Consider the following 22,813-nt stretch of genomic DNA (forward strand, 5'->3'; position numbering starts at 1 on the left):
AAGTTTGGTTCCTGACTTAAAAACATTTAGAGTGATTGGTCTTCAGTCCCATGGACAATATGCAATAATCTAAGATAAAATCTTTACAAACAATAAGAAGGCTCGGGCATACTGCAGTCTTCGTGGCTATGGAGATCACAAAAATTCCCCTTCCATCTAAACTGGACACCACATGGAACAACACAGATACAAAGGATGAGCAAAAGAAAGCAGACTCAGAGAGGCCAAAGCTGGTTCAGTGCGCACTCCAGAGTCTCAGTACTCTCAAGAGCCCAAGAAAAAATTACTCTTCATTAAAAAGTTTTTGCCATGCTGTTCACTGCCCATGGTTGCTCTCAAGGGTCAAATCTTCAAGGTGCTCTTTGGACCGAGTACCTTTACACTGTTAAAATGATACATAAATGTTCTATATAATGCAAAACAGTTACTCTTATCACGTGTTTTAAATTACTGAAATACATGTACTTGTTTAGCAATCAATTGTACTAACATGCAAAATGCATCTCACTAATGAAGGCACGCTAGTCAATCATATTCAAGTTCGTCAGGTGTAATCGGCCTTTTAAATGGTATGACAGACTTCTTCTCAACATCTTGCGATAATGCTTTCCTCATATCTGAAAATGACAGACGACTTCATGAGAAATACAGAACACGTCATGAATAATTTGAATATTATCACTTGATTGTTGGCAGTCACTTACCCAGACCATCTTCTTCCCCAGAGTAGTAACGCAGAACCCGCCGATAGATGACATAGCCAAGCTGTGAAAGAAGCAGATTAAGAAAAAGAGTAAGAAGAAACGTAGATAGGTATTCCTGAGCTACAGTGTTAAATTTATGATGTGTGCTGTGCGGACTATGAACCTGCTATCAGACATTTCTAGAATAAGCAATGCACCATGACGCAAGCACCCTAACTTGTGGCATTGTTATTACAAAAACAAAAGTTCTGGTCATCGATATTAAATCCCACGTGGTACCAACTGCCTGATTAATGCTGGTTCGAAAATGGGTTTGTTTCTTGTCTGATGCATTAAGTTTTCAATGGCCATGACAGCTGTCATGAAACAAACGAGCTGGCAGTTATACCAAAATCTTAAGGCTCATTTGGTATTGTTTTTGTTTGCATAATCCAAGAAAGAAAATGAACTAGACTAAACAATTTGTATGATAAAACCCTTTTTTCCTTCAAATTGTTTGTAAAAGTTTGAGTTTCTAGAAGCAAAGACTTTATGCTTTCAGAAAGGAGGGAAAATAAAAGCAACAGATAGCACAAATTTTCTGCAAATGCTATCTTCAACAGCAATCATGCCATATCTCACTACTTTGTAGAGAAACAGAAGTAGAAAAACAACAGCAGGCCCTTTGTTACACTGGGACCCTATCATTTCTAATACCCATAGTGACTGTTTCAGAACAGCATGGATTTCTATCAATATTGAGTCTTTCTTACCGTGATTTGAATTATAGAATATGCATTGCGGTATTCTTTTCATGTTGACAATAGTAATGGTCCAGTTCTAGAACGCAGCCTAATGGCCCTCAATAAAGGGTTCACATTTTTTTCACCTATCCAAATATGATAGGCTGTCAAATGTGAACCCAGCGCACTCTAATGCCTCGTCTATCAGCTTGTTACCCAAGACTCTCAACAGAAAATGTGAACCAGTTGGAATGATTGATCTTGTAAAGTTTTGATAAACAGCACATACCTTTTCATACATTTTTATAGCTGGCATGTTGGATGCCCTTACGAAGAGATCCACAAAGTAAGCCTTATCCCTACACCAAAAAAAAAAAAAAAACCTCGAGTGAGTTAAGACACAAATCATGCAACACAAATAAGACATAACATGGCTCCATTATAGCTAATGGAATTATCTGAAATGAGACTACTCATTCATGAAAGCAACTCTTGAAACATGGAAACCTGTTCCAGAAGATGAAATGACTAGTTATGGACATACAGGCAACTGAAATAGCTATAACAAAAGCGCAGGTAAACCATGATCACCAAAACAAAGCAAATGTAGGTGGCACTAAGAAAGAAATAGTGCCTTCAATCAGAAAGGATATGTAAGTGACACTGAGAAAGAAATAGGTGCCTCCAATCACTCAGTAATTGCTAGTTGCTTGGGCTATATTTAGATGTATGCAATCAAGTTTTCCTATTTCTCAACACGGGAAACCTACATGCCACCAATTCATAATGTTCGGCAATCACTTCCAATACAGAGAAAACTAAACTCATCCAACAAATACTGTTATTGTTGTGTGGGAAAACAAGTAATGTCCGCTGCTACATAAACAAACATCAGCACTTGGAGAAGTAGGGATGAGATGAGATTTTATACATATACAGATCAACATGTTGCACAAAATAATGGAACAAGATACATAATTTGAACACAATGACCAAGTATTCTTAATCAGTATGCACATGCACAAGACAAATTTTCCCTGGTGCCTACTTCGCAACAACCTTAGCTAACTTCAGTGAATATTGAATTAGGAAAAAATTATGGAAAAAATGAAAAACAGATCTTATCTGAGTTTAATAAAATACTCATGACATCTAATCTTTAAAACTTTATATGATCAGTGACATCTGAGTAGACTTCCACAATGTCTCGCTGTGCAGATATGCTTGACAGATTATTCACAATTATTTATGTGAACCTATTCAACCATACCTTTCTCCCAAAAGCTCAAAAGAAAACATATAAAGTTTGCAATGTTTTCATGAAAGTTCTGTAATATGTCAAAGATTGTTAGAACATGAGGCCATAGAACCACGATCAGCAACATTACGGTCAACTGCTTCTTTACCTAAGCTAACACTGTTCATCAAACATAACCACCTATACAAGGATGTTGGACTGGACAAGTATCTAAGAATCAGATACTTCAAAATGAAGCATTACATATTCAAAAATCCACAGTACATAGACAATGATTCATGAAGTAATAGGCTTTCAAGGAGTTCTTTGGGAACAGACAAACTCAAAAACATGTCTTACTTATCCATACAAGCCAACAAAATTATTCTCTATTATCATCACTGAAAAAGGCGAGCCTTGGCGCAACAGTAAAGTTGCTTCATTATGACCTAAAAGTCACAGGATTGAAATATGAAAACAGTCTCTCTGTATGCGGGGGTAAGGCTGTGTACATCTAACCCTCCCCAAAAGCTACAATAGCAAAAGACTGATGCACCAGGCCATTCTTTATCATCACTTAAGAAGCTAGCAAACTCTAAAATTGTGAGACCCTGGAACTGGGCCCGGTCCACTTGACCGGCCCAGTCCCAATACTTGACCTCACGTGCAACGCACGTGAGGCAACGGGATGGATCCTCCATCCCGAAGAAGGAGGAGCCCTGTTTTAGGGCTTCCTTCTCCTTCTTCTTCTCCTTTGAGCCCACCGAAGGAGAGACGCCGCACGCAAAGGGGGGAGGGTCTTCTTCGTGTGGCCACCGAGAGAGAGGGAGAGAGAGAGAGAGAGAGGAGCCACGGCACCGGGTGGTCTCCTTATTCCTTGCCGCCGGAGAAGAGAGGCGCCGGATCTTCATCGGGGCTAAGGTAAACTTCACCTTCTCCTTGCTTGACGCTTGGCCATGATGTGTTGGGGGTTGGGGCGGGCCGATCGCCGGAAACTTGGGTCCAAAAATGGGTCGGCCGAATGCTCCACCGTCGGCCTTGTTCGCCGCCGCCAGCCGCCGGGAGTGGTCGGACTTGCTCCGCCACCTCCTGCCGCTGTCAGGGCCGGCCACCACGGCCGCCCTTGGGCCCGACCGAGAGGGAAGAAGAAGGGGGGCGGGGGCTCACAGGTCCCCTGTCTCGCCGAAGAAGAAGAGGGGAGTCGGGAGAAGAAGGGAAAAGAAAAAGGAAAGAAGGAAAAAAGAAAAGAAAAGAAAAGGAAAAAAAAGGAATAAATAAATAAAAGGAGGGTGGTTTACGGGTATGAACCCGGATCCGAACCCGAACCCGGGGTGCTAGACACTTCGGCAGGGTCGGCCCTGGGAGAATGTTAAAATTTAGGTTTTATATATATATTGTGATGAATTTTAAAAGAAAATATGGTTTTTGAATATTAGGTTCTGCGAGGAATTTGCGGAATTAATTGGATTTGTTGTGGATCGCGTTCGCAAGGTAAGTAATGTAACCTCTTTACTAGATTTATCGGCAAAGTAAATATCTGTTTTACGAATCGAATTATTTGTAATTACGAATTTGATGCATGGATTATATGTATATTTTTTAGAATATTGTATGACTCTGATTGAACGTATTTGCTTCTGGTTTGAATTGTATTTAATTGCTCTGACATTGTATTTTTTCGGCTTGAAACACTGAACATAATGTAAGAAAAGATAATGACTTGAAATAGATTCAGACTTGCAGTCAAGCTATGTTGAGGACCCTGCCAATGGGGGCTAATACATTGGTACTGCAAGAAGAATAGTCGGTGATATGACCCTGCCACAGGGAACATGTGGTCATAGTCCTTGGCTGTTGAGTTGAATCTGGTAAATTGAAAGAGGTTAAGATATGAACGATATTTGATTTTGACACTGTATGTTTTTATAACTGAAATATGAAATAGAGAACTAATGGAACTATCGACCTGGCTATGTTGAGGACCCCGCCAATGGGGGCAGATACGTTGGCAATTGACTGTCCTGAAGGACTCACCACAAGAAGATTAGTCGGTGTTGATGACCCTGCCACAGGGAACATGTGGTCATAGTCCAGGATCGACAAGATGAATTGAATATGTGAAAGAATCTTGAAACCGCGAAAAGAATCTTATGAATTCAAGAAATATTTGGCTTATACTTTCGAACTGCATATTTATTTATTTTTCACATATTATTGCTTGATTTATCTAGCTAGAGTGTTCATTACTTACTGGGCTGTCTAGCTCATTATATTATCTCTTGTTGTTTTACAGATTTCGAGAACTAATCTATTGGGGATTCAAATTGGAGAGAGCGACTAGAAGGATTGTGGTACAAGTTATCTTAGATTAGGGTTATTTAAGTTGATTTGTTATTATGGACATTTATTATGATTGGTGGACTTTTGTTATTTTAAGAACTAGGTTTCTGCATGTTGGTAAATGATTATTCCGCTGCGTATTTAGACTTGTGAGACCTTATGACTTGAGTTAGTCAATGGAATAAGATTGCATTTATTCAGTTAAATTATTTTAGAATTGCATAATTGAGGTGTTTGGTTTAGATGCCTTGCATGCTCGTGGGGAGAGTTTCCTACGGGTGTGCGGCGGTTGGCGCGACCCCCGGCCCGCGATCTCGGGAAGGGGGCGTGACATCTTAAGTGGTATCAAAGCCAGGTTGGATAGAATCTAAGACAGAATCATACCCGATATGAGTATAGGTGGGTAGACACTAGGGACATTGGGACGTTAGATGTAAAAAATGTGATGATTATTCTTATAAAAAATATTTTAATTCGGTGAGCTTTCTTTTTATGAATTTGCTGTGATTTGATGCATATAGGTCAGAATGCCTCAACATCGGGCGAAAAAGACTACTATTGGTGCTACGAATGAGATACCAAACCGGCATGCTGACAGCACATCCCAACGGGCTACGAGTATCCCTCAGCAGGAGGGAGTCATGAGCCCTCAAACGGGACAGGAACCGGGCTTAAGCCAGGTTATGCAGACCATGGTGGGCCTCATGCAAATGCAACAGTAGGTGCAACAGCAGTTGCTCCAACAACAAGCACAGTTGCTCCAGACACAGCCTCAACAAGGACGAGGGAAACAGTGTGAACATCGTAGCAGCATAGCTGAATTTAAGAGACTGGCTCCTCCAGCTTTTCAGGGGACTACAGAACCTTTGGAAGCAGACAATCGGCTTACGGAGATGGAAAAAGCATTTGTTGTCTTAAGATGCCGGGACGATGAAAAACTTCTGTTTGCATCATACATGTTGCAGGGAGAAGCATTTAATTGGTGGCAGATGTTGGAGCATAAATTTAAGCATGATGGGGAACCTCTCACTTGGGATAAATTTCGAAAAGCATTCTATGATAAATATTTTCCTCGGAGTGTAAGGACACAGAAGGAACAAGAATTTATCCATTTGAAGCAAAGGGGCATGACAGTGGCCGAATATGAAGCCAAATTCACAGAACTAGCCAAATTTGTTCCGAAATTGGTAGAGGATGAACAAGACCGAGTGCACAAGTTTGAGATGGGATTGAAGACTGAAATTAGGAAGCAAGTGGTACCCTATGAGTTGACTACCTACGCAGCTGTGGTGAATAAAGCTTTAATCATTGAAAGGGAAGTCAACGAAGCTTTTGCTGAAAGGGAAAGAAACCAAAAGAAAAGAAACAGACCTGCTGAATTTAAAGGGGGAAACAAGAATTTCAAGAACCCAGCTCAGAAGCCAAATAAAGATAGAAATCTTAAAAATGAGAATGGGAAGTGTTCAAGATGTGGCGGTAATCATGAATTTGCAAATTGTCCCTGGGTTACAGGTTCTTGTTTTCATTGCGGACTGAAAGGTCATAAAATTGCAGACTGCCCACAAAAAAACGAGAATAAATCTACGCAGGCAATGGAAGGAAGTCAGAGGCCAAAGACTCAAGGAAGGGTATTTGCACTTACACAGCAGGATGCACAAGCTTCTAATGCAGTGGTGACAGGTACTATTCCTGTATCCAATATTTATGCTTATGTCTTATTTGATCCTGGTGTCACACATTCATTCATATCCTCAAACTTTGTCAAAGTACATGACATATTATGTGAATCTATGACCACTAAGTTCTATGTGGAGACACCAGTAGGTGGTATGTTGAGCACTGATGTTATATGCAAGTCATGTAAAATTGAAATAATAGATAGGGAGTTACCTGTGGATCTGATTGTACTTGATATGTGGGATTTTGATGTCATTCTGGGGATGAATTGGCTTGCTACCTATCATGCCTCAGTAGACTGTCATGGCAAGAGGGTAAACTTTCAAATTCCGGGGGAACCGGCATTCAGTTTCTGTGGAAACCAGGGAACTGCTTTTCCTCATATTATCTCGGCTTTGCAAGCTGGACGAATGTTAAGGAAAGGATGCACAGGTTATCTGGCCTCAGTAATTGATATACAACAAGATGAACTAAAGATAGAGGATATCCCTATAGTGAATGAATTTTCGGACGTCTTTTCCGAGGAGTTATCAGGATTGCCACCGGACAGAGAAATTGAATTCATTATTGATCTTGTACCCGGTTCAGGTCCGATTTCTAAAGCTCCTTATCGAATGGCCCCGGCTGAATTAAAAGAATTGAAAGATCAGTTGCAAGATTTACTGGACAAGGGTTTTATACGACCTAGTGTGTCACCTTGGGGAGCTCCAGTGTTCTTTGTGAAAAAGAAAGATGGAAGCATGAGACTCTGCATTGACTATAGAGAATTGAATAAAGTCACTATAAAGAACAAGTACCCTTTGCCTCGAATAGATGATTTATTTGACCAGTTGCAAGGTGCACATGTTTTCTCTAAGATTGATCTCCGCACAGGATATCATCAGCTAAAGATCAAAGCGGAAGATATACCCAAGACTGCATTCAGAACTCGTTATGGACATTATGAATTCTTGGTGATGCCTTTTGGATTGACGAATGCCCTAGCAGCTTTTATGGACTTAATGAACAGAATATTTAAATCTTTTCTAGATCGATTTGTGGTGGTGTTCATTGATGACATTTTAATTTATTCAAAAGGAAAAGAAGAACATGAGGAACATTTACGAAGCGTACTTCAACTCTTAAGGAGGGAGAAGCTCTATGCTAAATTAAAGAAGTGTGAGTTTTGGTTGAATGAGATATCGTTTTTGGGGCATATCATATCCGGAGATGGAATTTCTATGGATCCAGCAAAAGTGGAAGCTGTAGTGCAATGGAACAGGCCAACTAATGTTTCTGAGATTCGCAGCTTTCTAGGAATGGCAGGCTATTACAGACGATTTATGGAAGGATTTTCCTCTATAGCTATACCTTTGACTCGCTTAACTCAAAAAGGAGTTAAGTTTGAATGGACTGAAGAATGTGAACGAGGCTTTCAGAAATTAAAGAGGCGATTGGTTACAGCACCTATTCTTACTATACCTATAGGTGATGATGGATTCACAATTTATAGTGATGCTTCAAGGAAGGGACTCGGCTGTGTTTTAATACAGCATGGTAAGGTAGTAGCCTATGCCTCTAGACAATTAAAACCTTATGAGCAAAATTATCCTACTCATGATTTGGAGTTAGCAGCTGTGATTTTTGCTCTCAAGATTTGGAGACATCATCTATACGGCGTGCAATGCGAGGTGTTTACAGATCACAAAAGTTTGAAATATATATTTACCCAGAAGGAATTGAATTTGAGACAAAGAAGATGGCTGGAATTGTTGAAGGACTATGATCTAACGATAAATTATCACCCTGGAAAAGCTAACGTTGTTGCAGATGCCTTGAGCAGAAAGTCAATAGGAAATATGGCTACTTTGATTACTAGCCAACTACATATTTTGGAAGATGTGAGGAAACTTGAACTAGGAATTCGAGTACCTGGCACAAGGACTCAACTGGCTTATATGCAGGTTCAGCCGACCCTCATAGAGAGGATCAAGATAGCTCAGGGTAATGACCAGCAGTTATTGAAGATTCGGAAGTCGATAGAAGCAGGAGATATATCTGAATTCAGGATTCATGAGGACGGATCTTTGAGGTATCGGAATAGAATTTGTGTACCTATGGATTTAGAAATCAAACAGGAAATTCTTAAAGAAGCCCATCAGTCTGGATACACAGTGCACCCAGGAGGAACTAAGATGTATAGAGATTTAAAGGAATTGTATTAGTGGAACAACATGAAAAGAGAAATTGCTCAATTCGTGGCACAATGTCTAGTATGTCAGCAGGTTAAAGCTGAACACCAAAGACCTGCAGGGCCGCTTCAGCCTCTTGACATTCCAATATGGAAGTGGGAACAAATTTCTATGGACTTTGTAACAGGACTACCAAAGACTCCCAGTATGGGTGATAGTGGATAGGCTAACCAAATCGGCACACTTTTTACCTATCAAAGTTGGGTTCGGCCTGGAAAGGCTAGCTAAATTGTACATTAAAGAAATTGTGAGACTGCACGGTATTCCAGTATCCATTGTGTCTGATCGAGATACTAGATTTGTATCACAATTTTGGAAAAGCTTGCATAAGGCTTTGGGGACAAAATTATGTTTTAGTACTGTCTTTCACCCTCAGACCGATGGTCAGTCTGAGAGGACCATTCAGATTCTCGAGGATATGTTGAGAGCTTGCGTCATAGATATGAAGGGTTCTTGGGATGAGCATCTACCTCTGATAGAATTTGCATATAACAACAGTTATCAGAGTAGCATACAGATGGCGCCTTATAAAGCTTTATACGGAAGAAAATGTCGTTCGCCAATTTGTTGGGATGATATTGGTGAACGAAAATTGTTGGGCCCTGAACTTCTACAACAGACAGTTGAGAAAATTCAGCTAATCAGAGATCGCCTTCGGACTGCACAAAGTAGACAGAAGAGTTATGCGGATAATAGAAGACGAGAATTAGAATTTCAAGTTGGTGACCATGTATTTCTTAAAATATCACCTACAAAGGGAGTTGCAAGATTCGGCATTCGAGGAAAATTGAATCTCAGATTTGTTGGTCCGTTCGAGATCTTAGAAAGAATTGGTAAGGTGGCTTACAGACTTGCCCTGCCGCCTTCTCTGGCTGGTGTACACGATGTTTTCCATGTCTCGATGTTAAAGAAATATATACCAGACCCAAGTAATGTCACGGAGCTTGAGCCTATACAAGTTAGAGAAGATCTATCATATAAGGAGCATCCAGTGCGGATAGTGGACAGAAAAGATCAAGTTTTGAGACACCGTGTTATACCTTATGTCAAGGTGCAGTGGAGCCATCATTCAGAAAGAGAAGCTACCTGGGAACTGGAAGATGAGATGAAACAGAAATACCCTCAACTTTTTGAAACTGCAAGTACGCAAATTTTGGGGACGAAATTTTTTTTTAGGAGGGGGGAATGTGAGACCCTGGAACTGGGCCCGGTCCACTTGACCGGCCCAGTCCCAATACTTGACCTCACGTGCAACGCACGTGAGGCAACGGGATGGATCCTCCATCCCGAAGAAGAAGGAGGAGCCCTGTTTTAGGGCTTCCTTCTCCTTCTTCTTCTCCTTTGAGCCCACCGAAGGAGAGCCGCCGCACGCAAAGGGGGGAGGGTCTTCTTCGTATGGCCATCGAGAGAGAGGGAGAGAGGGAGAGAGAGAGAGAAAGGAGCCACGGCACCGGGTGGTCTCCTTCCTTGCCGCCGGAGAAGAGAGGCGCCGGATCTTCGTCGGGGCTAAGGTAAACTTCTCCTTCTCCTTGCTTGATGCTTGGCCATGATGTGTTGGGGGTTGGGGCGGGCCGATCGCCGGAAACTTGGGTCCAAAAATGGGTCGGCCGAATGCTCCACCGTCGGCCTTGTTCGCCGCCGCCAGCCGCCGGGAGTGGTCGGACTTCCTCCGCCACCTCCTGCCGCTGTCAGGGCCGGCCACCACGGCCGCCCTTGGGCCCGACCGAGAGGGAAGAAGAAGGGGGCGGGGGCTCACGGGTCCCCTATCTCACCGAAGAAGAAGAGGGGAGTCGGGAGAAGGGAAAAGAAAAAGGAAAGAAGGAAAAAAGAAAAGAAAAGAAAAAGAACAGAAAAGAAAAGGAAAAAAAAGGAATAAATAAATAAAAGGAGGGTGGTTTACGGGTATGAACCCGGATCCGAACCCGAACCCGGGGTGCTAGACACTTCGGCAGGGTCGGCCCTGGGAGAATGTTAAAATTTAGGTTTTATATATATATTGTGATGAATTTTAAAAGAAAATATGGTTTTTGAATATTAGGTTCTGCGAGGGATTTGCGGAATTAATTGGATTTGTTGTGGATCGCGTTCGCAAGGTAAGTGATGTAACCTCTTTACTAGATTTATCGGAAAAGTAAATATCTGTTTTATGAATCAAATTATTTGTGATTACGAATTTGATGCATGGATTATATGTATATTTTTTTAGAATATTGTATGACTCTGATTGAACGTATTTGCTTCTGGTTTGAATTGTATTTAATTGCTCTGACATTGTATTTTTTCAGCTTGAAACACTGAACATAATGTAAGAAAAGATAATGACTTGAAATAGATTCAGACTTGCAGTCGAGCTATGTTGAGGACCCTGCCAATGGGGGCTAATACATTGGTACCGCAAAAAGAATAGTCGGTGATATGACCCTGCCACAGGGAACATGTGGTCATAGTCCTTGGCTGTTGAGTTGAATCTGGTAAATTGAAAGAGGTTAAGATATGAACGATATTTGGTTTTGACTCTGTATGTTTTTATAACTGAAATATGAAATAGAGAACTAATTGAACTATCGACCTGGCTATGTTGAGGACCCCGCCAATGGGGGCAGATACGTTGGCAATGGACTGTCCTGAAGGACTCACTCCAAGAAGATTAGTCGGTGTTGATGACCCTGCCACAGGGAACATGTGGTCATAGTCCAGGATCGACAAGATGAATTGAATATGTGAAAGAATCTTGAAACCGCGAAAAGAATCTTATGAATTCAAGAAATATTTGACTTATACTTTGGAACTGCATATTTATTTATTTTCCACATATTATTGCTTGATTTATCTAGCTAGAGTGTTCATTACTTACTGGGCTGTCTAGCTCATTATATTATCTCTTGTTGTTTTACAGATTTCGAGAACTAATCTATTGGGGATTCAAATTGGGGAGAGCGACTAGAAGGATTGTGGCACAAGTTATCTTAGATTAGGGTTATTTAAGTTGATTTGTTATTATGGACATTTATTATGATTGGTGGACTTTTGTTATTTTAAGAACTAGATTTCTGCATGTTGGTAAATGATTATTCCGCTGCGTATTTAGACTTGTGAGACCTTATGACTTGAGTTAGTCAATGGAATAAGATTGCATTTATTCAGTTAAATTATTTTAGAATTGCATAATTGAGGTGTTTGGTTTAGATGCCTTGCATGCTCGTGGGGAGAGTTTCCTACAGGTGTACGGCGGTTGGCGCGACCCCCGGCCCGCGATCTCGGGACGGGGGCATGACAAAAATATTAGCAATTTGGCTTCTTCATGAAGTTCCTTTGATTATCTTGAAATATGATTTCAAGAATACGAGTTAGATAACAAGAAAGTAACAATTAATTCCCCTAAAACTTCTAAAGCATGCCATGGTATGTCCAAATAACCCATGACCTCTTTCCCCTTTCCATATAATATAATAATCAATTTGCATTACATGCAGTGTTCTCCATGTATGATTATATTGACCATTATACAGGTGTGACATAGCAGGCAAGAAGAATAACAGAAAATGATAATTTTGGATAAAGAATAATTGCAAGAAGAGAAAAATCATTGCTATGTTTCTACACATAATCACTAAACCTAGTCCCCGCTACATGGAGTCAGCTTCTTGGATCATTTGTAATTCATCCTATCATGGATCACATTATTATTGCAACCACTTTCAATCATGCAAAGCAATAAAAAAAGGGGAAAACTGCATATATAACTATCAGAAGTCCAGTTTAATTTGGAAGAGCATACATGAAAATCAGTTCGACCAATCTCATCCTACAGAATAGTGCCATATGACAATATAACAAATATGGTGGTGATATGCCACCATCCAGATCAAACCTGCGACCTCACCCCACGAGGAGAGCATGCCCCACCAGCCCACCATTCCAAATTAGCTTAGCTCCTTCCCTCCTCATGCTGGACCATTTAATATATCCTTGCAGATCTACCTACCTAACCACCTTAAATCTTTGTTATACTTTGTGTATACCAATGAAATTAGTTCTTCAGCACATGGTCACAATTTGTGCAACTCTTACACCTCTTCTAAGACAATCATCATTTTGATAATTGCTTGTGGACAAGATAATCTTGATTGAAGTTTTACTTTGTTTGCTTCTATATTAGAGATTTACTAGCAAGCTTTTTCACATCACCTCTCCCATTCCCATCCAAATTAGCTTAGTTCTTTCCCTCCTCGTGCTAGAGTATTTCACATATCCACACAAATCTCCTTAGCTAACCACCTCAAATCATTGTTACACTTTCTTATACCAATAAATTAGTTCTTCAACACATGGTCACAATTTGTGCAACTCTTACATCTCTTCTAAGACATAGTCATCATTTTGATACTTAATATCTTGTGAATAAGATAATCTTGATTAAAGTTCTACTGAGTTTTGCTATGTATTAGAGTCTTTACTAGCTTTTGTATACCAATAAATTAGTTCTTCATCACTTTGTTACAATTTGTGCAACACTTACATCTCTTCTAAGATAGTCATCATTTCAATACTTAATCTCTTTTGAATAAGATAATCTTGATTAAAGTTCTACTGAGTTTTGCTTATGTATTAGAGTCTTTACTAGCTTTTCCTTCTATATATAAGTTGGTTGTACATCCAATAAATGTTAATGATGCCTTAATAAATTCAGAAAGAAGAGCAAGTGGGGCAACATGAAGAATTCATTGTAAAGATAAAAAATATAAGGTATCTAGATTAGTTAAACTCTTTATGGGCTTAAACAAACAATAAAACAATGGTATACAATTTGATAAAGTAACCCAATTGCATGGTTTTATAGCAAACGAACAACGATGAATTTATACTTAACTGGAAATGATTATGTCATCCTCTATGTTTATGTGGATAAAATCTAATCCGACACTAAATTAAAATTGAAAATGAAACTAAAGCCAAGGTTCGTCGAACTGGTACTAAAGGTCTTATTGGCCAGCGACCGATTTGGTACAATACGGTCCATACCATACCATGCCATACTGAGGTGTACTAAAAGGGAGGGGAAGAGGGAGAAACAGAGGATGAGAGAGAGAGACAGGGAGGGAGAGGGAGGGGGAGAGAGAGGCACGAAGGGAGGGAGAGAGAGGGACGAAGGGACGGGTAGAGAGAGGTGGATGGGCTTAAATGGGCACCAAGGCCAAGCCCCACTTCAGCAGAAAAGGCAAAGGTGGAGCAGGGGGGAGCAACGCGGAAGACGAGGTGGGAAAGGGAGAGGTTAAAGGGGTGGCGGCAGCTACGGCGATAGCATAGGCAAAGATGGAGTCGCGGAGGAGGCTGGTGGCAACAATACAGCCATAGATTTGCGAGAGAGAGAGAGAGGAGAGGAGAGGAGAGGAGAGGGAGAGAGAGGACCTCAAGAGTGTGTCAGGGGGGAGGGGCGAGAGAGAGAGAGAGGGGACCTAGTGTATCGGGTGGTTGGGGGGAGGCTTAGGAGGCTTTAAAGCGGACGAACCAACCTGACTACTCGAATTGTACTAGTTCTTGACCTGTTCAGATCAATTAGGCCTTTCTTGATGTAAACTTATATCTTAGTAATAAGTGAAGCAGTTATGACTTTACGAATCACATTAATTAAATCATTCAAAGGAATAGCTTTGACTCATAATCGTACCCATAAGATGTTGAAGAAATTCAAGTAATAAAACTGTAAACATGTTTCAACATCACATGATCTCAATTTACATCTGACAAAAACTTACAAAAGCTTGTTCCTCAACTTAAATATGCTCGGAAGATAAATTTCATATAGAACATAATAAAATAAAAACTCAACCTACCATAGAGAGATTGTACATACCCCAATAGCCCAAAGAAACAACATTGGTCTTCTCTTGAATTATTATTCAAATATTCACAAAATATAATGGATTTCCCCTATATTATACTAGTTTTTCAAACATAATAAAAGGATATATTGATGTATAACTAACTCTTAAGATGTAAGCTTATTTACAAAGTTAAAATTTCCTTTTACGAGGTGATGTGATTACTTGGGTTTCCGATGAACAAATTGTAATCGCTAGGAGCATAGTGTAAGCAAAAGTCATTTCCATGGATACCTCTTCTCCTGAGGCTGAGTGGCTTAGGACTCTTATTGGAATTTAATTCCTTCAATTACTAAATTTGGCTTGTATTTTTGTTCATCGTGTTATGGCAAAGTTGCTATTAACTTATCAAAACATAAGAAAAATGAATAAACACAAACAAGTCATTTTTGTAGTGCTTATTTTGCTAGGAAATAATATTTGTCACTGTTTTCGATTTTTTTATCAACCAATCCAACTAATCTATCCTATCAATAAAACTATTTTATATCCAAGCATGTTTAACTTCTTCGGGTTGTTTCCTAGCAAATGGAAAATATTTTCCATCAAATTTTGAGATAGTTTTTCAAAATCATATGAACAAAGGAAGGACTTAAGTGTCTTCCTATGCCATTACTAGCAGCACCCAGCATAGCTAGTATCAAGCATGCCAGCCCATATTAACCAGCAATGGCCCATATTGAACTACATTGTTTTCAGGAAGACTCCACTTTCTTGAGGGTTGACGAGACATGAAACTAAAAGTCATACTTGGAACTGATCCAGCCCTAGTGCAACAAACAACAATCAGATTTAGTTCAATTACTAACCAACCCCATAAAAGCTAAATACATGACAATCAAAAAGGAGTTTCAAGAAGTGGGTCAGAAATAGGCTTCTTTCATGGTTTCTTTTTGTATCTGGTCCATGATCACATCCAATGCACACACATTTAATGTGATTTAATTTCTTGTACATTTTGTGGAGTGATTGATCATAACCCTATTTGATTTTGATGAGCTCAAAGCATCTGAGTATATCTCTTGTTTACTAATGAATTCAATTGAGTGTTTCAGTGAAAATCTTGTCTAAAGTGTTTCTAGACTTGGTTCATAATATTTTGGATAAGTTAAGAAGTCAGTTTGAACCAAAGTCTGAGACTCGAGTCGACTCCAGAGTATTACGAGTCGACTCCAAGCGTATCAGAATCACTGGCACGGGCTCGAGTCGACTCCGGACCATTACGAGTCGACTCCGACTGAGAACAGACAGACGAACAGAAGGGCACAACTTAAAACCTGTCAGCGAGTCGACTCCTGAAGTGCACGAGTCGACTCCGATGTTTACCGAGTCGACTTCGGAGTAGTATGAGTCGACTCCAAGGAGTTACAGACAGAAAAGTCAGAGAGCGAATTTCGACCCTGAGATTCGAGTCGACTCCTGTGGAACGCGAGTCGACTCCGATGGTGGGTAGGTCGACTCCAAAGAAAGCGAGAGTCGACTCTCAGTGGTTCACAAGGCAAAAGTCAGAGAGCAGTTTTCGGACTCTGAGATTCGAGTCGACTCCCGCAATGCGCGAGTCGACTCCGAGACAGCGCGACCCCAAAAAGACAGAAGACCGAATTATTGTCTCTGAGAGCCGAGTCGACTCCCAGACAGCTCGAGTCGACCCCAAGGCAGCGCTACACCAAAAAGGCAGAAGGCCATGTTTCGGAAACTGAGAGCCGAGTCGACTCCAGAACAGTCCGAGTCGACTCCAAGACTGGACGAGCCAAAAGACAGAAGATCAGGAGTTCGGGCTCTGAGCGCCGAGTCGACTCCCAGGATTGTCGAGTTGACTCGAGTGGGCCAAGTTGAAAATTAGCTCCATGGATTTCATGAGATGAGCCGACTCCGAAAATGCCAAGTCAGCTCCAGAAGTTGGCGAGTCGACTCCGGGTCAAGTCGAGTCGACTCCCAGTCGAAGAGGCCACTTTAATTCAAATCCGGAACAGTTGCCGAGTCGACTCCAGAAAAGCATGAGTCGACTCCCGCTACAGCCGAGTCGACTCCTGATCGCGCGAGTCGACTCCGACCCCCAACGGACATATCGTCAGGTTGTGCAGAGTGTGCAGAACGGGCAGAAAAAGGTGTCTAACGGCTAGTTTCCGTGGGGGATGGCTTAAATAGCCACAGAGGACTGTAGCAAGGCAGAGAAGCACCATTCCATTCAAAGAAATCAAGCATTCATTCTCTGCATACTTGTCTTCAACGAAAAGAAGGAAGAGCGCCATTAACTCCATCCAACTTCCTCTTTCCAGCATTTTAAAGAAGCCTCCTCCTGCATTCAAGTCGACCAGACATTCCAGAGGAGACTCAAAGTTCAAGAAGCCCTACTCTACTCCAACTCAAAAGTGTTTGAGGGCTCTTAACTTTTCTCAAATCTGCTTTTTAAGAAGCTCAGTTTTTCTGTTTGTTTCTTATTCTTTCCATATTGTCTTTGCTTGGTTCAATCGGGGGATTGAATCAAGGGTGTAGAGGTTGGTTGGTGAGCCGAGTGTAAAACCAACGTGTAAGGGTTCGATTGTGATTCCGGAAAAATAATCGGGGTGGTTCTAGTCGGTGAGCCAGGGAAAACCGACCGAGTTCGTTGTGAGCTCGTAAAACAACAAGTTTGGTTGTGAGCTTGTAAAACAACCGGCTGTAATCCGAGGGGTTATAGTGAATTCCCAAGTGAGACTTGGGGAGTGGACGTAGGAGCAAGGGTTAGCTCCGAACCACTATAAAAGCCTTGTGTTTGTGATTGTGTGTCTCTTTTTTTTACTCTCATTTCATTCACAGCACATAGTAATTAATTAATCATCTTGGTAAAGCATTAATTAGTCATCCACAACGTTTTAATTGCAAAATTATTTTAAAACCCAATTCACCCCTCCCTCTTGGGTTGTCTATCTGGGCAACAAGTGGTATCAGAGCCTAAACTCTTCTACCCTAAGAGTAAACGATCAAAATGACAACCCCATTTGGATCTTCCCACATTGAGGGTCAGTCCACCCAAAGACCCCCATTCTTTAATGGATCCGACTACTCATATTGGAAGGCTAGGATGAGAATATTCATCCAAGCCCAAGACTATGAGATGTGGACCATTGTAGTAAATGGACCATACATCCCATCCATCTATGTAGAGGGTGTCACTATACCTAAACTAGAAAAGGATTGGGATGAACATGACATGAGAAAGGCACAACTCAATTCTAAAGCAATGAATGTGCTTTACTGTGCATTAGATAGGAATGAATTCAATAGAGTCTCTACTTGCAATTCTGCAAAAGAGATTTGGGACAGACTTGAAGTGACCCATGAGGGCACGAATCAAGTCAAAGAATCCAAAATAAATATATTAGTTCATAAGTATGAACTACTTAAGATGGATTCTAATGAGACAATCACTAGCATGTTCACTAGGTTTACTGACATTGTCAATGGCCTAAAAAGCCTTGGCAAAAACTATACTAACAGTGATCTTGTCAGGAAAATTCTTCGCTGTCTACCAAGGTCATGGGAAGCCAAGGTGACGGCAATCCAAGAAGCTAAGGACTTGAACAAGCTTCCACTTGAAGAGCTCCTTGGATCCCTAATGACTCACGAGCTAACAATGAAGCAGCACAGCGAAGAAGAGTCCTCCCATAAGAAAAAGGTAATAGCTCTCAAATCTACATCATCTAACAAAGATTTGTCTTGCAGTAGCAGCAGTGAAGAAGAAGATCATGAGGGAGATGATGATGAGGCTCTTCTTGTGCGCAAGTTCAGAAAATTCATCAACCACAAGAAGTCCTATCATCAAAGGAGAGGCTCCTCAAATTCCTATTGCAAGGATAAAGGTAAGGAAAGGAAAAATGAGGGGATTGGGTGTTATGAGTGCAAGAAGCCGGGGCACATCAGAGCTGAGTGTCCCTTACTAAAGAAGGGCAGCAAGTACAAGAAGAAGAAAGCCCTTGTCACCACCTTATCGGACTCCGACGCATCATCTTCATCATCGGATGAGGAACCAGAAGAAAAGGCCAATTTCTGTTTCATGGCCAATGAAAATGAGGTAACATCCAACACGCATCTCGATTTTACCTTTGATGAATTGTATGATGCATTTAATGAATTAATGATTGAATATAAAGCCATAAATCTTAAGAATAAAGAACTAAAAATAGCTAATCAATCTTACCTACATAAATACGATAAGTTAGTTAAGGATAAGGATTGTATCACCAAAGAAAATGCAGAACTTAAAACAAGCAACCAAATCTTGATACAAAAGAATAATACCTTAACTAAAGAAAATGAAAGGCTGAACAAAGAAACATTAGAACCCAAAAACTATAAACATATAAATGAGAGTATCACAAAAGAACTAAATGATCTAAAAGCAGAAAAACAGACACTAACTAAAGAACTTGAGAAATACAAACCCTTGGTTGAAAAATTTACATATAGTTCTGAAAAATTAAATATGATACTTAATAGTCAACGAGCTGTATTCAATAGAGCAGGTCTAGGATACAAACCTAAAAACAAGCAAAAACTTCTTAGTAACTTCTTTGTTAAAGCAGGAGAAAGTAAAATTAAGAAAATAACCTGTTTTTGTTGTGGAACTGTAGGACATAAAGCAAATGTATGCGACTATAGGAAAGGGAAAACTAAAAGAAAAATCAAAAGGGTATGGGTTCCAAAAGGAACCAACATGACTAACCATGAAGGACCCAAGAAAACTTGGGTACCTAAAATTATATGATCTGCTTGTGTAGGAGTGTCTTGCAGCCAAGGTCAACAAAAATTGCTGGTACTTGGATAGTGGCTGTTCAAGACACATGACGGGTGACAAGGATCAATTCTTCACCCTTGAAGCTAAGAAGGGAGGTGCTGTGACTTTTGGAGACAACAACCAAGGTCACATCATTGGTATAGGTAAAGTACAAATTACCCCTTCTACTTTTATTGATAATGTTAGATATGTTGACGGTCTTAAGCATAATTTATTAAGCATTAGTCAATTATGTGATAAAGGTTATAATGTTATGTTTAAACCATCACTATGCATCGTAACAAACCCAAGTGACAATAGTTTAGTTTTTAAAGGAATAAGACGTGGAAATGTGTATGTTGTAGACCTTGAGAATCTTGCCAAACACAACCCATGCTTAGTTGTTAATGAAACTAAGGACAATGATGCTAGTTGGTTATGGCACCGTAAGTTAGGTCATGCAAGCATGGACACAATATCTAAACTAGTTAAAAGAGATTCGGTGATAGGTTTGCCAAAATTAAAGTTTGAAAAGAATAAAATATGTGAAGCATGTCAATTTGGCAAACAATCAAAGAACTCCTTTAAATCTATAAATTGTGTCTCAACCTCTAGACCTCTAGAACTACTACACATGGACCTATTCGGACCAACTAGAACCACAAGCCTAGGTGGAAATAAATATGGTCTAGTTATTGTAGATGATTATTCTAGATACACTTGGGTCATGTTCTTAGCTCATAAGGATCAAGCTTTTTCAGTTTTCAAGAAATTTCATAAAGAAGTAACCAATGCTAGAGATACTTCAGTAATAGCTATTAGAAGTGACCATGGTACCGAATTCGAAAATCATTTATTTGATGAGTTTTGTAGTAAAAAGGGGATAACACAATTTTTCTGCACCTAGGACACCACAACAAAATGGAGTTGTGGAGAGGAAAAACAGAACTCTAGAGGAAATGGCTAGAACTATGTTATGTGAAAGTAACCTCCCTAAGTACTTTTGGGGAGAAGCCATTAATACTTCTTGTCATATATTAAATAGAGTTTTATTGAGACCTATTATAAAGAAAACACCTTATGAACTTTGGAAAAACAGAAAACCAAAGGTAAACTATTTTCATATCTTTGGATGTAGGTGTTTTGTTCATAATAATGGGAAAAATAATCTAGAAAAATTTGATTCTAAATCTGATGAGGGCATATTCTTAGGGTACTCTACAACTAGTAAAGCATATAGAGTCTTTAATAAAAGAACCCTAGTTATAGAAGAATCCATACATGTTGTCTTCGATGATTCTAGTGATATCTCTTCTAGCAAGAGAGTTAATTTTGATGATGATACGGAAATTCTTGAAGAAAAGATTGACAAGATGACATTACAAGATAACAGTCAAAAATTAATTGAAGATGCATCATCAAGCCAAGAGACTATAGTAGATTATGGGCTAACTAAAGCTTGGAGGTATGCTCACGGGCATCCTAAGGAATTAGTTCTAGATGATCCGTCTCAACCTATTAGGACTAGAGCATCCCTTAGGAACTTAAACAATCATCTAGCTTTCGTTTCACATTTTGAGCCTAAACACATAGAAGAAGCTGAAAAAGATGTAAATTGGATAAATGCAATGCAAGAAGAATTAAACCAATTTACTAGAAACAAAGTATGGAATCTAGTTGAAAGACCTTCTGAATATCCAATTATAGGTACCAAATGGATTTATAAAAATAAACTTGATGAAAATGGAATTGTCATAAGGAATAAGGCTAGACTAGTAGCAAAGGGCTATAATCAAGAAGAAGGTATAGATTTTGATGAAACCTTTGCTCCTGTAGCTAGACTTGAGGCTATTAGATTATTATTAGCATATGCATGCTCTAAGGACTTCAAACTATTTCAAATGGATGTAAAAAGTGCATTTTTAAATGGGTATATTAATGAGGAGGTATATGTAGAACAACCTCCTGGTTTTGAAAATCATCAATACCCTAATCATGTATATAAATTGAACAAAGCACTTTATGGTTTGAAACAAGCACCTAGAGCATGGTATGAGAGGCTTAGCAAATTCCTATTAGAACATGAGTTCTCTAGGGGTAATGTAGATACAACACTATTTCTGAAAAAGCAAAACAAAGATATGTTATTAGTGCAGATTTACGTTGATGATATTATTTTCGGTGCTACTAACAATCGCCTCTGCGAAGAATTTGCTGATTTGATGCAGAGTGAATTTGAGATGAGCATGATGGGAGAGCTGAACTACTTCCTCGGGCTTCAAATCAAACAGTCTGAAGGAGGCATCTTCATCAATCAAGGCAAATATATCAAGGAGATGCTTAAAAAGTTTGATATGGAGGGGAACAAGTCAATCAGCACCCCCATGAGCTCATCATGCAAATTAGACCAAGAATCTGTAGATCAGAAACTATATAGAGGTATGATAGGATCTTTATTGTATCTTACTGCAAGTAGACCTGATATCATGTTTAGTGTTTGCATGTGTGCTAGATATCAGTCTAATCCTAAGGAATCACATCTAATTGCAGTTAAGAGAATCTTTAAATACCTAATAGGAACTAAGAATATAGGTTTATGGTATTCTAAAGAATCTAGCCTAAAATTAATAGGATACACAGATTCAGACTTTGCTGGATGTAAACTTGATAGAAAAAGTACCAGCGGGTCTTGTCAATTTCTAGGAGAAAACTTAATCTCATGGTTTAGCAAGAAACAAAACTCGGTTGCATTATCTACTGCTGAAGCTGAATATGTTGCAGCCGGGAGTTGTTGTGCTCAAATCTTATGGATCAAACAACAATTAGAAGATTATGGCATTAAACAAGATAAAATACCCATTAATTGTGATAATACAAGTGCCATTAATCTAACTAAGAATCCAATTCAGCATTCAAGAACTAAACATATTAAGATAAGACATCACTTCATAAGAGATCATGTACTGAATGGTGATGTGACACTACATTTTGTTTGTACTGATGATCAATTAGCTGACATTTTTACAAAACCCCTAAGTGAAGAGAGATTTAGTGTGCTTAGGAGGGGATTAGGAGTGATTGATCCATGCTAGTGGTGTTTTCCACTAGTCCATTGATTTTGATGATTAGATCATGGTTAATTTAGAGTCTCTTTTCAATGATCATCAAATCAGATCATAATTTAGTGATTTTTCCTCATTCGGCACGAACATAGCATGATTTTTAGGTGCGTGCCAGAGTTCGAGACGACTCGAGCAAGTTTCA

General features: G+C 39.7%; 1 protein-coding gene across 1 annotated transcript in view; it reads right to left on the reverse strand.

Moving 5' to 3' along the window:
• Nucleotides 1-275: 275 nt before the first annotated feature.
• Nucleotides 276-22,813, reverse strand: part of LOC103695677 (Acyl-CoA N-acyltransferases (NAT) superfamily protein) — a 47,044-nt gene continuing 24,506 nt past the window's right edge. The window contains exons 4-6 of the mRNA XM_039122836.3: nt 1,716-1,785; nt 705-765; nt 276-617 (exon numbers count right to left, since the gene is read on the reverse strand). Of these exons, the coding sequence (XP_038978764.2) occupies nt 526-617; nt 705-765; nt 1,716-1,785 (223 nt within the window). The 3' untranslated portion in view covers nt 276-525. The remainder of the gene's footprint in view (nt 618-704; nt 766-1,715; nt 1,786-22,813) is intronic.

This window comes from Phoenix dactylifera, chromosome 15 (assembly GCF_051530095.1).
Source record: "Phoenix dactylifera cultivar Ajwa chromosome 15, Ajwa_hap1_PhDact_Kaust_v1.1, whole genome shotgun sequence".
Lineage (NCBI taxonomy): Eukaryota > Viridiplantae > Streptophyta > Magnoliopsida > Arecales > Arecaceae > Phoenix > Phoenix dactylifera.